Genomic DNA, 17258 nt, shown 5'->3' on the forward strand with positions numbered 1-17258 from the left:
CCATACTGTTTGCCAACGGTTTCTCTAATTGCAATAGTCTTTGAAAAGCAAACAGCATGGATCCTGACCTGACTGCACAGATGCAAAGGCTGGTTTGGATCCATGCTGGTCGCAAATGTACTATGTAAAGTTGGTTTTCTCATGGTGTGGCTCAAATCTTGTCTTTTACTCCTTACCCTCGCAAACGTGTCAAAACAAGAAATTTGATCTTTCATATCAGTATCAATTAATATGTCCCCATGTTAAATAACACTAGAAGGTCATGATGACCTTGGATCGCTTACTAGAGTAACATGAACTACATGTTTCAAATGTCAAACTGATGCTTAAATATTACGGATGTTGGTCAGTCTGTCAAATTCATGGTCATTCACTGAAAGTCAGTTTTAAGATCGGTGTGCGAAACTGCATATGTCATCCAAATTTCAAGGCTGTATCTTAAAAACAATAGGGCCAAGATGGCCCTAGGTCGCTCACCTGAGAAACACACAATAATACACCATAAGAGTGTAAACATGTTTGACCTAGTGATTTCATGGAAAAAAATATTCTGACCAATTATCATTAAAATTGCAGCAAAAACAAGTATTTTCTTTGATTTGACCTAGTGACCTAGTTTTTGACCCCATATGACCCATACTCGAACTTGACCTAGATTTCATCAAGGCTATCATTCTGACCAAATTTCATGAAGATCAATCCTCTATCGCATACACAAGGTCTTTCTTTGATTTGACCTAGTAACCTAGTTTTTGAACCCAGATGACCCATATTCGAACTTGACCTAGATTTCATCAAGGCAATCATTCTGACAAAATTTCATGAAGATCAGTTGAAAAATACAGCCTCTATCACATACAGAGGTTTTTCTTTGATTTAACCTAGCGACCTACTTTTTGACTACAGATGACCCATATTCAAATTCTACCTAGATTTCATCAAGGCAATCATTCTGACTTACTTTCAGGAAGATCAACTGAAAAAAAAAAACAACAACCTCTATCGCATACACAAGGCTTTCCTTTGATTTGACCTAGTGACCTAGTTTCTGACCCCAGATGACCCATTTTCGAACTTGGCCTAGATTTCATCAAGGTAATTATTCTGACCAAAATTCATGAAGATTAACTGAAAAAAAACGGCCTCTATCGCATACACAAGGTTTTTCTTTGATTTGACCTAGTGACCTAGTTTTTCACCCCAGATGACCCATTTTCAATTTCAGCCTAGATTTCATCAAGGTAATCAAACTAACCAAATTTCATGAAGATCAGTTGAAAAATACAGCCTCTATCGCATACATAAGCTAAATGTTGACAGACTGACGACAGACGCCGGACATCGAGTGATCAGAAAAACTCACCTGAGGTGAGCTAAAAACCCAAGAAAGTAGGTCAGTAGGTCAAGGTCACAGTAAAAGGACCCGTTATTGCCTGAGGTCATCAGGTAATTATAATTAAACATGTTTTTTACCAAAATAAGACTTAAGCAATTTTTGTAGAGGTCACCTAGAGATCATTTCTACAAAATAGATATTTTTGAAATCCAGCCAACAGTTTCAGAGAAGACAATTTTTAAAGATTTTTCTTTCAGTTGACGTGGCAACCAGTTCTGGGTGGATTTTAATTCTTTGGGCAATTTTGAAAGTGGGCCACCAAAGGATCATTCCTGTGAAATTTGGTGTAAATCTGCTCAGTAGTTCTGAAGAAGAAGATCTTTTTACAAATTGTTGATGGATGCTTGCAGGACGACACACAACAGACATCAAGCGGTCACAAAAGTTCACCTTGAGCCTTTGGCTCAGGTGAGCTAATAAGCGAGTCTAAACTAAATCATGGTCAATCAGTAAGTTAGAAAAGCGGATAATTTGGTCCAGCTCGACCTTTCAGCTAAGGACTTACTTCTCATCAGCATTTGAAAGTTTGTCACAAAGTATTAATCAAAATGTTACCCAAAAAAACTTTGATGGTGACACAATAATCATATCAATAATAATTACTGTGCTTTGCAAAAAACAACATTTGAAATGCCTCTATAGAACATTTTATTCAATTTACTACACAATTACCTTTGTGACAGGTGAAAATCACAGAAAAGTTAACAAACAACAAAAACAAGTGCAAACTAGAGCTATCACTAAAGGTGATGAATGTACCCCCCCCCCACCCCGCATGCACTGACACAGTACATTGCAATTTGACACACACAAGATTGCATAATTATGTGGACTGTATGTATATAGACTGTATGTATACAGTATAGTAACAAAAAACAAAGTCCCATAACTATGCAGAATATTTATCTAAAAGAATGTAACATGCACCATGCACAACTAGGGTTGGTACTGATCACTTGTGTGAAGTTTCATTGAATTGTGTGTAAGGGTTTGGTAGATTAGGCACGCACAAGGTTGCATATGCAGACTGTATGTACATAGTATGTTAACAAGAAACAAAGTCCCATAACTCTGCAATTTTTGTAGCTGAAAGAACCTAACATGCCCCATGCACAACTTCTGTTGGTACTGATCACTTGTGTGAAGTTTCATTAAATTGTGTCAAGGGGATGAGGAGAGATGGTGCACACAAGTTTGTGTCTATGTATATAGTATAGTAACAAAAAAACAAAGTCCCATAACTCTGCAAATTTTTTTTCTGAAAGAACCTAACATGCCCCATGCACAACTACTGTTGGTACTGATCACTTGTGTGAAGTTTCATTAAATTGTGTCAAGGGGATGAGGAGAGATGGTGCGCACAAGACTGTGTCTATCTTTATAGCATAGTAACAAAAAAACAAAGTCCCATAACTCTGCAAATTTTTTTTCTAAAAGAACCTTACATGCCCCATGCACAACTACTGTTGGTACTGATCACTTGTGTGAAGTTTCATTAAATTGTGTCAAGGGGCTGAGGAGAGATGGTGCGCACAATATTGTGTCTATGTATATAGTATAGTAACAAAAAAACAAAGTCCCATAACTCTGCAAATTTTTTTTCTAAAAGAACCTAACATGCCCCATGCACAACTACTGTTGGTACTGATCACTTGTGTGAAGTTTCATTAAATTCTGTCAAGGGGATAAGGAGAGATGGTGCGCACAAAATTGCGTCTACGGACAGACGGACAGACGGCCAGACGGACAGACAGACAGACGGACAGACAGACAGACAGACAACCTGAAACCAGTATACCCCCCCTTACAACTTTGTTGTCGGGGGGTACAATAAAATACAAATCTGAGATATAAAACTGTAAAAATGCCACTAAAAGCAGATTATAAAACCATTACCGAAGTCAGTGTACCATCTTCTTGGCCCATTCTTCAACATTTTAATCCCTATTATGTTGGACACAATTCTGCATTTGCGACCAGCATAGATCTTGATCAGCCCACACATCCATGCAGTCTGATCAAGATCTGCAGTGTTCGCCCTTCAGTCAGTATCTTTTTGGTATGCACCCCTTTTAACAGTTAATGGCACTGTCCAAATTGAAAGCGGGACAACTTCATTATAGAAATTTAAAGCTTGTTTTTAGATTGAACAGCAAATATTCAATTTGCCATCACTTTGTTAACCTTTACCCTGCTAAATTTCTAACATGGACTGATCCATGGCAATACCATTTATCATTCAAAGGGGTGTTCCTTGAAAATTTACAGACTGAACTGTGAACAGAGCAGACTATGACAAGCCTGCAGGGATGTGCAGGCTGACCTTGGTCTGCACTGGCTGTAAAGGCAGAATCACTTGCTGCCATCACTTTGTTAATACCAAATAAATACAGATGAAATTTTGCTTAGCTGTCTGAATTTACAGACCAAACACTGGCAAAAACTACTTACAATCTGTCCTAATTTAACAATGACAAGGCAAAATAAAATTTCAACATTTTGAATATTCTAATCAAGATTTGAGACATAAAAATGTTATCTGATACAGGCCATTCACCTTAATATTGAAATCGAAATATGACACAGTTACACAGCTATTATTCTTTGATAGTGGTGTAATGTTTATATCTAAGTATATCTATAACATGTAATATTTTATATACATCTAATTTGCACAAACCCATATAATCTACTGAAAGCCACTGTAAACAGACTATACAATATACATTTACATATAATTCTATCACAGCAATATCTATATATCACAGGTCACAAACTCTTCAAAAAAATAAAAAGAAATAAATGTGCCTCACAATCTTAATAAAAATGAACATTCAGTGTAACATCATTTTTTTAAGAAGTTACAGGTAAAGTTCATCAACATTTTTTCCCTACATTTTGTAAGGGTCATTAGGCCTAAAAAAAAATTCTTTGTTTCTGGTAAAATGCTCAAAAAAATTAGGGTTGGTAGGTTGGAAATTTAAAAAAAAATAATTTCTTTTTTTATTAAGTGAGACTTTTCGGAAAATATTTTTGTGTCAAAAAATGAATACAAATAGGGGAGTTATGCCTTTAGAGCATCAGTAAGTTGATTTCTAACATCACTGACCATGTTTAAAGCATAAAAAATGCAGTTTTGCAACTTTTTGACAAAAAGTTGAAAAAATTGTTCTCCAAGGCCATAAAAACATTTAGGGTCGGGCCAAAAATTTAGGGTAGGTTGGGATACCAGAAACAAACAATTTTTTTTTTTAAGCCTTATATAAATTTCATTTTAGAATAGATAAAAAACTTTAATAGGTAAAAGTTTCTTGTTTTACATGGGTAACTGACAGAAGTACCCACCTGGAACGGACGGAACAATTTATTTCCAGCCGAGCCCAATTGGCAGGTGTATTATTTACGTCCAAAATATCCTGTCTAATACTGCAGGAAATGGTACCAGTTTAAATAAATCACCAAGCACTGAACACTAGTTGGGATATCAGTCCAGACCGGGAATTGAACCCGGTGTAACGGTCAGTTTTTTCCCCTGCTTACTACTACGCCCCACTAATTCCCTACAGTATATGAACTCCTATAAGGATCCACATTTTCTTAAACAGAAAAGAAGAATCTAAGATATTTTAAAATATCATTTTAAGTCTCTAAAAATTGGGATGGTCCAAGTATCACAGATTATACCTTGTAAAATTTACGGCTGTGATGTTTCTGAAACCTGGATTCAGAGTTGTTATATTTTCTGGTCCTATTCAACATATTATATATAATAGAGTTCTGTTTAAGCCGGTGCTAGGTGGCGTGAGAGGTGTTGCAGCACATTTCATTACCTCTCATGAACAGACTAAATCAAACCGAGTCTTGGCTGCATTCATTGCTTCCAAAGGATCTTTTTACAGATTTTATTTACTACTACTTTATGATTAATTGCATGAGGAAGTACACCCCATCCCACGGGGCAATTTCATGCTTGGTACCCTTATTCTAATTGAGTCGGTCAAGCTTGCTGGAAGTGAGGCCTGAGAAAATTAAATACACAGACAAAATAATAAATATTAACAAAAAGTATCACAAGTTGCTAAAAGGCAATATTAAACAATACATAGTAATGTAAAACCATCAATTACAACATATATAAACCATTAAATCCCTCCAGTAAAACACCAACAACAAGAGCTGTCTCCATAGGATGACACATGCCCCCGATGGCACTTTGAATGAATAGTTATGGCCGATGTTAAGAGTTTAGGACCTTTGACCTACGTACCTGGGTCTTGCCCGCGACACCTTGTCTTACTGTGGTACACATTCATGCCCAATAATTTTAAAATCCATGCATGAATGACAAAGATATGGACCGGACACGCCCATCAATGCACTATCATGAAATATGACCTTTAACGTCTAAGTGTGACCTTGACCTTTGAGCTACGGACCTGGGTCTTGCGCGCGACACATCGTCTTACTGTGGTACACATTCAAGCCAAGTTATTTGAAAATCAATCCATGGATGACAAAGATATGGACCGGACACGAAAGCACTATCATGAAAAATGACCTTTAACGTCTAAGTGTGACCTTGACCTTTGAGCTACGGACCTGGGTCTTGCGCGCGACACGTCGTCTTACTGTGGTACACATTCATGCCAAGTTATTTGAAAATCCATCCATGGATGACAAAGATATGGACCGGACACGAATGCACTATCATGAAAAATGACCTTTAACGTCTAAGTGTGACCTTGACCTTTGAGCTACGGACCTGGGTCTTGTGCGTGACATGTCGTCTTACTGTGGTACACATTCATGCCAAGTTATTTGAAAATCCATCCATGGATGACAAAGATATGGACTGGACACGAAAATTGCGGACAGACTGACATACCGACAAGACGGTTAAAAAACTATATGCCTCCCTTCGGAAAATTAGCCGCACCATGAGAAAACCAACATAGTGCTTTTGCGACGAGCATGGATCCAGACCAGCCTGCGCACCCACGCAGTCTGGTCAGGATCCATGCTCGTCGCTAACAGTTTCTCTAGTTTAACAGGCTTTGAAATCGAACAGCACAGATCCTGACCAGACTGTGTGGGTGCGCAGGCTGGTCTGGATCCATGCTGGTCGCAAACACACTATGTTGGTTTTTTTCATGGTGCGGCTCAAATCTTTTTCACTATGCACAGTCATATTTACTTCTATTCTACTCATTGTTCCTCCATATGTAAACAAAACAAGTTAAATAATAATTAAGCCTGAGAAACTGAACTTCTTCATATTAAAAAATATACAAAACAATATCACATATTTCAGCTGCTGCAGTGTAAACATAATATGTATATCTGTAGCTGTATATATTAAAAACTAGGTGTTTTTGTCACAAAACATATGTCTCCCCACTATATATACCTTTAGCTCTGGTGGCCATTTTGTGCAGCAAAGGGGAAAGTGTAGGTGATATGCACAACTAGGCTTGGTACTAATCACTCCTGTGAAGTTTTGATGAAATCTGTCTAGCAGTTTGACCTGTGAAAGCCAGACAAGATTTTTCTATTTTTAGCTCTGGTGGCCATTTTGTGCAGTGAAGCGGAACATCCCAGCAATATACACAACTATGGTTGGTACAGATCACTCCCATGAAGTTTTGTCGAAATCCAATCAGTGGTTTGACTTGTGAAAGCTAGACAAGATTTTTCTATTTTTAGCTCTGGTGGCCATTTTGTGCAGCGAAGCGGAATGTGCCAGCGATATGCACAACTAGGTTTGGAACTGATAACTTCTGTGAAGTTTGTCAAATCCGGCCAGCAGTTTGACCTGTGAAAGCCGGAGAAGCGTATTGCGGACCACGAAGACAACAAGAGGACCATGATGGTCCTGAATCGCTCACCTATCCCCACATGACCCAGTGTTGAACTGAGTATGACGTCGTTATATCCATTATTTCACATAGTGACCTAGTTTTTGAGCACATGTGACCTAGATATCATCAAGATAAAAAATTCTGACCAATTTTCATGAAGATCCATTGAAAAATATGGCCTCTAGAGAGGTCACAAGGTTTTTCTATTATTTGACCTAATGACCTAGTTTTTGAAGGCACGTGACCCGCTTTTAAACTTGACCTAGATATCATCAAGCGGAACATCCTCACTAATTTTCATGAAGATCTCGTGAAAAATATGACCTCTATAGAGGTCACAAGGTTTTTCTTTTTTTCGACCTACTGACCTAGTTTTTGACCGCACATGACCCAGTTACGAACCTGATCTAGATATCATCAAGCTGAACATTCTCACCAATTTTCATGAAGATCCATTGAGAAATATGGCCTCTAGAGAGGTCACAAGGTTTTTCTATTTTTAGACCTACTGACCTAGTTTTTGATCCCACGTGACCCAGTTTCGAACTTGACCTAGATATCATCAAGGTGAACATTCTGACCAATACTCATGAAGATCTCATGATAAATATGGCCTCTAGAGAGGTCACAAGGTTTTTTATTTTTAGATCTACTGACCTAGTTTTTAAACCCACGTGACCCAGTTTCGAACTTGACCTAGATATCATCAAGGTAAACATTCTGACCAATTTTCATGAAGATTCATTGAAAAATATGGCCTCTAGAGAGGTCACAAGGTTTTTCTATTTTTAGACCCACTGACCTAGTTTTTGACAGCACGTGACCCAGTTTCAAACTTGACCTAGATATCATCAAGGTGAACATTCTGACCAATTTTCATGAAGATCCATTGAGAAATATGGCCTCTAGAGAGGTCACAAGGTTTTTCTATTTTTAGACCTACTGACCTAGTTTTTGACCCCACATGACCCAGTTTCAAACCTGACCTAGATATCATCAAGATGAACATTCTGACCAATATTCATGAAGATCTCATGAAAAATATGGCCTCTAGAGAGGTCACAAGGTTTTTCTATTTTTAGATCTACTGACCTAGTTTTTAACCCCACGTGACCCAGTTTCAAACTTGACCTAGATATCATCAAGGTGAACATTCTGACCAATTTTCATGAAGATCCATTGAGAAATATGGCCTCTAGAGAGGTCACAAGGTTTTTCTATTTTTAGACCTACTGACCTAGTTTTTGATCCCACATGACCCAGTTTCGAACTTGACCTAGATATCATCAAGGTGAACATTCTGACCAATATTCATGAAGATCTCATGAAAAATATGGCCTCTAGAGAGGTCACAAGGTTTTTCTATTTTTAGACCTACTGACCTAGTTTTTGATGGCACGTGACCCAGTTTCGAACTTGACCTAGATATCATCAAGGTGAACGTTCTGACCAATTTTCATGAAGATCTTTGAAATATATGGCCTCTAGAGAGGTCACAAGGTTTTTCTATTTTTAGACCTACTGACCTAGTTTTTGAAGGCACCTGACCCAGTTTCGAACTTGACCTAGATATCATCAAGATGAACATTCTGACCAATTTTCATAAAGATCCCACGAAAAATGTGACCTCTAGAGTGGTCACAAGCAAAAGTTTACGGACGAACGCACGAACGGTCGACGGACGCTGCGTGATCACAAAAGCTCACCTTGTCACTATGTGACAGGTGAGCTAAAAACAATATGTCTCCCCCACCTATGGGGGAGACAGAATTATACAATGTAGTTTTAGCGTTCCTTCCCTTGGTATTCCATTGAACCAGTCAGCACTAAGCATAAGCTAGTTTAAATTTTCAATCACATCGCTGTTGGAAGTGCCATATATACAATCTCTATAATCAGAAAGATTTACTCTTTGATCTAAATCAGTTGTGTTTCTTTGAACATGTACAATTAGTATGAATTACAGGATTTTGCCCTGTTCATTTTTGTCAGGGTAAGGCTCATAATAAAGCGGTCTGCAATTTGCTGATCTTGAACTTACAAATTTATGAAGTAGAATTACTTATTCTGAAAGGAAAAATAAACAAGAGGGCCATGATGGCCCTATATCACTCACCTGAGTACCACTGCTTTCGCCAAAAACAAAAAGAAAAAATTCTTACCAGGTACAGATATGTCAAAATACACCTAAAAATTGGCGGTACCATCCATGTTGTACCACAGAAAAGTGGTCTCAGCTTCTCCCTATGGCCAATAATAAAAAAGTTACTAAATAAGCTATTTATAGTAACATAAAAGGGAAGTAATAAAAAATATATTGTAAGCAAACAAAAGAAGGATCTGCCAAATAAAAACAAGACCACCGCAAGGCAATGCAAATGCAGAGCAATATTCACATAAAACAAAGTCATATGACCTTTGATCCCTAAGTGTGACCTTGACATTGAATTTAGCAATCTGAAACATGAGCTCTGCTCATCCTTTCAATGTGTGAACATTTGTGTCAGGTTTCTCTGAAATCCATCAAGGGGTTCAAAAGGTAACAGAGCGGAAGTGAAATTGCTAACCAACACACAGACAGACGGACACCGAGGCGATAACAAAATACGTCCCTGCGGGCGTATAAAAAAGAATCGAGATCTTATGGTGATACAAGTTGTGTGCAAGTTTAGTTAAAATCAAATCATAAATGAAGCTGCTATTGTGCAGACAAGGTCAAAATAGCCGATTTTGGCCCTTTCAGGGGCCATAACTCTGGAACCCATTATAGGATCTAGCTGGTTCAAGAATGTAACCAAGATCTTTTGGTGACACAAGTTTTGTGCAAGTTTGATTAAATTCAAATCATAAATGAAGCTGCTATTGTGCAGACAAGCTCAAAATAGCTAATTCCGGCCCTATCAGGGGCCATAACTCTGGAACCCATTAAGGGATCTGGCGGGTTCAAGAAAGGAACCAAGATCTTATGGTGACACAAGTTTTGTGCAAGTTTGGTTAAAATCAAATCATAAATGAAGCTGCTATTGTGCAGACAAGGTCAAAATAGCTATTTTTGACCCCTTCATGGGCCATAACTCTGGAACCCATAACGGAATCTTGCCAGTTCCAGAAAGAAACAAAGATCTTATGGTGATACAAGTTGTCTTCAAGTTTGGTAAAAATCAAATCATAAATAAAGCTGCTATTGTGCAGACAAGGTCAAAATAGCTATTTTTGGGCCTTTCAGGGGCCATAACTCTGGAACCCATAATTAAATCTGGCCAGTTCCAGAAAGGAGTCAAGATCTTATGGTGATACAAGTTGTGTGCAAGTTTGGTAAAAAATCAAATCATAAATAAGGCTGCTATTGTGCAGACAAGCTCAAAATAGCTAATATTGGGCCATAACTCTGGCCAGTTCCAGAAAGGAACCAAAATCTTATGGTGATACAAGTTGTGTGCAAGTTTAGTAAAAATAAAATCATAAATAAAGCTACTATTGTGCAGACAAGCTCAAAATAGCTTATTTTGGCCCTTTCAGGGGCCATAACTCTGGAACCCATAATGGGATCTGGCCAGTTCAAGAAAGGGACCGAGATCTTATGGTGATACAAGTTGTGTGCAAGTTTGGTTAAAATAAAATCATAAGTGAAACCACTATCATGCAGACAAGAAATTGTTGACGGACTCACGGACGGACTGACGACGGACGATCACAAAAGCTCACCTTGTCACTATGTGACAGGTGAGCTAAAAAGGTGATTTTTTCCAGATACGATATCAATGTCGACTTGATATTTGTACACGTTCAGCCTGAGGAACACCAGTATTGCTTATACATGTAACTGTCACTTTATTTGAATTTTATACAAGCGGTATTGAAAACATTTCAGGTTTTTTTTTTAAAGTAATCCTTCCGTAAAGACATCAAACATAAATCAAACAAACATAAAATGGCTGAATGCAAGGACATACCAGTGTTTCAAATGTCCATAACCATGCCTACCTCACCTATATCTAAATAAACAAGAAAGTTTCAAGCACTATTAAGGGTAATGTGGCAAAAGCTTAACTGCCAATCTTAATAATTAAACCACAAAATATGAAAAGATAAAAATAAATTAATTAACACTTAAAGAACTGCTCCAGTCCTACCTTTTAACCTTAAATTGTCACTGAAAAAGCATGAAAATCCTGACTATGAACATTGACGCCTGTCAAAATAGAGTCTATGTTATATAAAATTCTATATAAAATACCTGTGGTTTTGCATGCTAAAGTGTGGCGCGTGGCCGTTAACTGTTACCTATTGTAATCATGGGTTGCATACATACAATAGAATTTGAATAGCCACGGAGCAGGGCTTTAACTGCAGTGATAAAAGATCTTTGGCTAAATTTCTTTGAAAAAAATATATGTTATAAAAAGCAAAATTACAATAATTTTCAATTATTTTAACTTGTTTTAAGCAGTCCCCTGCTTTTAAAGCAGTCCGATTATATAACTCCCTTGGCTGGTTGCATATCCCAAGCTTGTGAATAAAAATACAATGTACCTATGTATATAATTTGATAATTATATCTTAAACTGAAACCAAAGGCAGACCATAGTTTATATTAAACAAAATTTATGGCCAACAGTGGGTATCTGGTATCAATTTCTCATACACTATGGTAGACATACATTTTAAGTTTGACTGTTTGCCATAGAATGTATGTAATATGACACTAAAAATGATTAAGTGGGTGAAAATAAAAGTTAGGTATTGGTAAAAAAGCAAGAAGAATGCAAATTTTCTGCAATATTTTAAAAGCGTGGCAACGGTTTACTACCTTTTACACAATCTTTTCGGTTATTTATAAGAATATCTTGCAGAACTCTTATGCCAGTAAGTTTGCACCACTAGGTAGTCACTTTCAGAGACTCACTTTTTATGGATTTTTGACAGAAATTTTTTTTTGCCAAAAACATGTGGGAAGACCCTTAAAACTGAAGATTTTGGTCTAGATTCCAAACTCGATTTTGTAACCTCGAACCCGTTCAAATTTGAAGTAGACATAAAAATAATTCATAAACATGTTTTCATTATAGCTTTATGAAGGTACAACATGAAAATACCCAACACTATTACCAAGTTAGTTGTTATTATATTAATAAAGTTGGAACACAATTTTGTATAAACACAGTAAGGTCTGAGACCACAAAATGACAAACATTTCCATGTGCCCGAGAATTCAAATTAAATAAAGTCACTGATAGTCTGATCAATAATGACTGAATGGTTTCTGTGATGCTGCTGCTGCTGCTGCTGATGATGATGATGAGGATGCATACTGACAGTATAAAGATTTTAATGGAAACAATAAATTATGAAAGGATTATGATAATAGTAACAATGGTAAAAATAAAAATTATGCTAGAAATGATGATGGTACAAACTGATGCAAACAGAAACCAAAACAAGAGCTGTCTGTAAGACAGTATGCTTGACTTTTCTCGGTGCCACTGAATTAGAGCTTTGCCAGTAAAAACTTCATAAAACTTTAACAAAACTAGATGTGTGTCCATAGGACACAGGTGCCCCCACTCGTGCCATTGTAACATGGTTTAATGACTCAGGTTAAACAATTTTTAAGATATTTGCAACACAAACTTTTAAGAACCTTATGTGTATTTTTCACTTAGTTGGCCATAACTCTGGCCTAGCTGAGTAAAATCCTAAAGAGAAAACAATCCTCTAATGTTTTATGATTCTAGGTCAAGTACATTTTAACATGATACATGTTTCACAAACTTTTTTTTTTGAGTAAGTCTATACAAGAAGTCTGGTCTTGTGTAGTGAAATAATGACTGTAGGTAAAATATTTTCGGAGCTACACACGACAAAACATTAAAATGACAATTTTTTCCTAGGTCAGGGGCCATAACTCCTACAATACTGAATGAATCCGGATGCGAAACACCGGGTGCACAAATGCACATGCTGACCAACATTCCTGTAAACTTCGGTGACTCTAGGTCAAATACTTTTGGAGCTACGCGCGACACAACATTAAAATGACCAATTTTTAACTAAGTCAGGGGCCATAACTCCTACACGACTGAATGAATCCAGACGCGAAACCCCAGGTGCACAACTACACATGCTGACCAACATTCCTGTAAAGTGTTGTGACTCTACGTCAAATACTTTTGGAGCTAGGCGCGACACAACACTAAAATGACCAATTTTTACAAAGTCAGGGGCCATAACTCCTACACGACTGAATGAATCCGGACGCGAAACCCCAGGTGCACAACTACACATGCTGACCAACATTCCTGTAAAGTTTTGTGACACTACGTCAAATACTTTTGGAGCTAGGCGCTACACAACATTCTTGGAAGGACGGACGGACAAGAGCATATCTATATGTCCCCACCCCTCATCGAGGGGGGGGGGGGGGGCACAAAAAATCTAAGTTAAAAAGGGCCATAACTCTGTCAAAATTTAAAGCAGAGTTGTGGGGATTGTTTCTCCTGGTGTAGACTTTGATAGTAAATAACTTTTTTAAGTTTCAAGTCAATAGCTTTGATAATAACAGAGATAACTGACTTTATCAAAAGCTTTAACCAATGGCGATGGAGACGCTGGGGCGAGCGTAATAGCTCTACTTTTTCTTCCAAAAGTCAAACTAAAAACAGGAACACAAGTGTTGATGATAATGATTATGATACAGCATGAATGTCAGGGATGAAAATTATGGTAAGAAAATGATGACAATAATGATGATGATATAGTATAAGACTAGTATGAAAATGACGATGAAAATTATGGTCAGACAAAGGATGATGATTATGTTGAAAATGACAGGAAATTTTCAACGACAGGAATGATGGCAAAAATGATGATAATGATGATGGATGACAAAATGATGATGATGAATATTCAGTTATACTCATTATAATAATAATGATGGCAGATCTTGGTTTTGCTGCTATTTACAGTTGTTTCACAAGTATTTTCAACTCTGTTCACCCCCACCAGCTTCAGGTGGTAACCTTTGACCTGATCTGTGAAGATACATACGTCTGCAAAATAAAAAAGTATGGTAAGCATATCATCATACTAAAATATCATATCACAGTATCATATAGAAGTATCATATCAAAATGTCATATCATAATCCCATATCAAAATATTGTATTATAATGTCATATCATAATATCATATAAAATATCATAATTTTCATAATACCATATCATAATCCCATATCAAAATTTCATATCATAATGTCATGATAAAATACTGAATCATAATATCAAATCAAAATTCATATCATAATATCATAGTAAGATATCATAACATAATAAAATAACAAAATAGATGGTATTGAAATTCACCATAAGACAAGACAGGTTGCACATATAAGGAAATCTGACATCACAGAAGTGGGGTGTAGTGAAGAGAACTAAAACTGTGAATAATGCTAAAATTTACCATTTTTTCAAACATAGCTATGCAAAGCAATTTTAAATATCACCCATCATAAACATTAAGACATTACTTTGTCAAAACCATAAACTCAGTTTAGTTTCGCCTTGGTTAATCCATTAAAATATTTTATTACCTAATTTTGCACAAAATGCTGCAAATCTATGCAAATTGAGTGCGCTATAATGCTCTTTAATTAAGACTTATCAATATTGGTATCTGAAACCTAATGCATTTAATAAATAAAGGAAGTTTTGAATAAATATCAAATGATGTTGCATATTTCAAATTTAAACAGTTTTTTTTTAAGTTTATGCACTGGATATGAACCAGAGCTGTCACAGGAGTGACGAATTATACCCCCACAAAATGGCCTTGTCCTATATTCGATGATGTTACACTTGTGTATCAAAAATTATCTAAATCTGTCAACCCTTCCATGAGTCCGGAAACCATGAGTTTGGCAAATTGGAACGGGGCCATAACTACGTCAAGCAAGAAACTGGTAAAACCGAATGCTGCTACCCGATGCATGTGCTTGTCCCAATATGGGGAATAACGTATTTTCCGGTGAATGGCCTCTATCATTTTGTGAAGTTTCAATGAAATGCCATTAATACTTTTCAAGTAATGCTCCGGATGTAATGCGCAGTATTTTCGTGAGGTCCCGCCATTAAATCTAAAGGCTCCATGCAAATTTGAGGTAGCAGACGGGACGTTGAGTAAACACTTGAACTGGGGAAATACAGCTTTGATAATTTAATGCATGATTTTAATATACCCTAAAACACATTTTCATATCAAAATATCCGCTTCGAAAAGTGAAATTTTAAAAGTTTTGGTCGGGAGAGATGCGATCAAATTACAGATTCAAGAGAGGTAATTCATTAAATCCTATGACTCAGACACTATACGACTACTGTCCCTTGGTTGAAAATAATGCACCTGTCAATATTTTGCCCGTCCGGGGGAGCGGCGGGCTGACCCAGGGGAATTTGACATTTCAAAAATTTTGTTGTCTAAATCCCCACCCCAGAGACAACCTTTTCTTTCTAAATCCCACCCTAGAGCCTGGTTGGTACATTAAATGTTTGTCAAATTCCCGCCTGTCGGGAATGGTTTTCTGTCTAAAGTCCCGTGTATGCCCGCCGCTCCCCCGTGTGGGCAAAATATTGACAGGTGCATAAAGTGTAATTCAATGTCGAACGTAAATTGAAAATCATTAAAGTGACAACTCGCTGTCCAGAAACAATTGTATTGGTACTGTTAGACCTTAAAACAACGTGACTTGGTGGCCCTTCGTTAGGGCCTCGAAAAAGTACTTGACCTAATTTTATAAGTAAACAAATTAGCTCTTTAGTTGGGAGGAGAACTTAGCTTTTTTCACGTGAAATTTCAACCACTAGATATATCTATTTCCCGAGTTATCGTGAAAAAAAATCCAAAAGTGTCCGGTTGTAGGACGCTAGCCAGTGCACATTACGTCATGACCCAAACAGCTGTGTACTCTGATAACATTTTCCTTAGTACATGCGGGTAGCTAATAGCGCAATACACAATGTCAATGGTTCGACACGCTGCTTATGTGCCTGCTTTTAAATTAAAAGTTACTAAAACTGCCGAAGAAAAGGGTAAACACTTTGCCGCAAATTTGTTTAAAGTCGACAGAAAGCGTGTGCGCGAGTGGTGCAAAAACAAATCAAAAATGGATTTACTGTTTAATTTTCTATTTGATGATTGGATACGTACCGTACTTAGTATAAACGTTTTGGACTTACGGTACATGGACTGTTTAAAAGTGTGTTTAATTCTTAATACATTGGATACTTACTGTAAATTACTTATTATGTGGACTTATAACAAGAGCACCGCCTTGCGGGTGCTGACGCTCATCTGATTTTTTTTGTATAATAGAAATATTGTCCTACCCATGATTTTCTAAGTCTAAAAAGGGCCATCATTCTTGCAAAAAGCAGGATAGCGTTATGTTTCTTGACATACAGCGTCCGCTTTAATAATATGATGGTGAAAAACTGTTGCAAGTTTTAAAGCAATAGCTTTGGTAGTTTATGAGAAAAGCTGACTTAAACATAATACTCAACCAAGACAACTGATTTTCTAAGTCCAAAAGGGGCAATAATTATTGCAAAAAGCAGGATGGAGTTATGTTTCTTGATGTACAGGGTCAGCTTATGATGGTGAACAAGTGTTGCAAGTTTCAAAGCAATAGCTTTGATAGTTTAAGAGAAAAGGTTGACCTAAACATAAAACTTAACCTAAACATAAAACTTAACCAAGAAATCTGATATTTTCTAAGTCCAAAAGGGGTCATAAATCTTGCAAAAAGCAGGATGGAGTTATGTTTCTTGATGTACAGGGTCAGCTTATGATGGTGAACAAGTGTTGCAAGTTTCAAAGCAATAGCTTTGATAGTTTAAGAGAAAAGGTTGACCTAAACATAAAACTTAACCTAAACATAAAACTTAACCAAGAAATCTGATATTTTCTAAGTCCAAAAGGGGTCATAAATCTTGCAAAAAGCAGGATGGAGT

General features: G+C 36.9%; 1 protein-coding gene across 1 annotated transcript in view; it reads right to left on the minus strand.

Annotated features, from left to right (window-relative positions):
* Nucleotides 1-10018: 10018 nt before the first annotated feature.
* The window catches only part of LOC128551606 (ERC protein 2-like), a 32412-nt gene continuing 25172 nt past the window's right edge, over nucleotides 10019-17258 (minus strand). Inside the window, exon 8 of the mRNA XM_053532500.1 lies at nucleotides 10019-14303. Coding sequence (XP_053388475.1) covers nucleotides 14237-14303 — 67 coding nt within the window. The 3' untranslated portion in view covers nucleotides 10019-14236. The remainder of the gene's footprint in view (nucleotides 14304-17258) is intronic.

This window comes from Mercenaria mercenaria, unplaced genomic scaffold (assembly GCF_021730395.1).
Source record: "Mercenaria mercenaria strain notata unplaced genomic scaffold, MADL_Memer_1 contig_1296, whole genome shotgun sequence".
NCBI classification, from domain to species: Eukaryota; Metazoa; Mollusca; class Bivalvia; order Venerida; family Veneridae; genus Mercenaria; species Mercenaria mercenaria.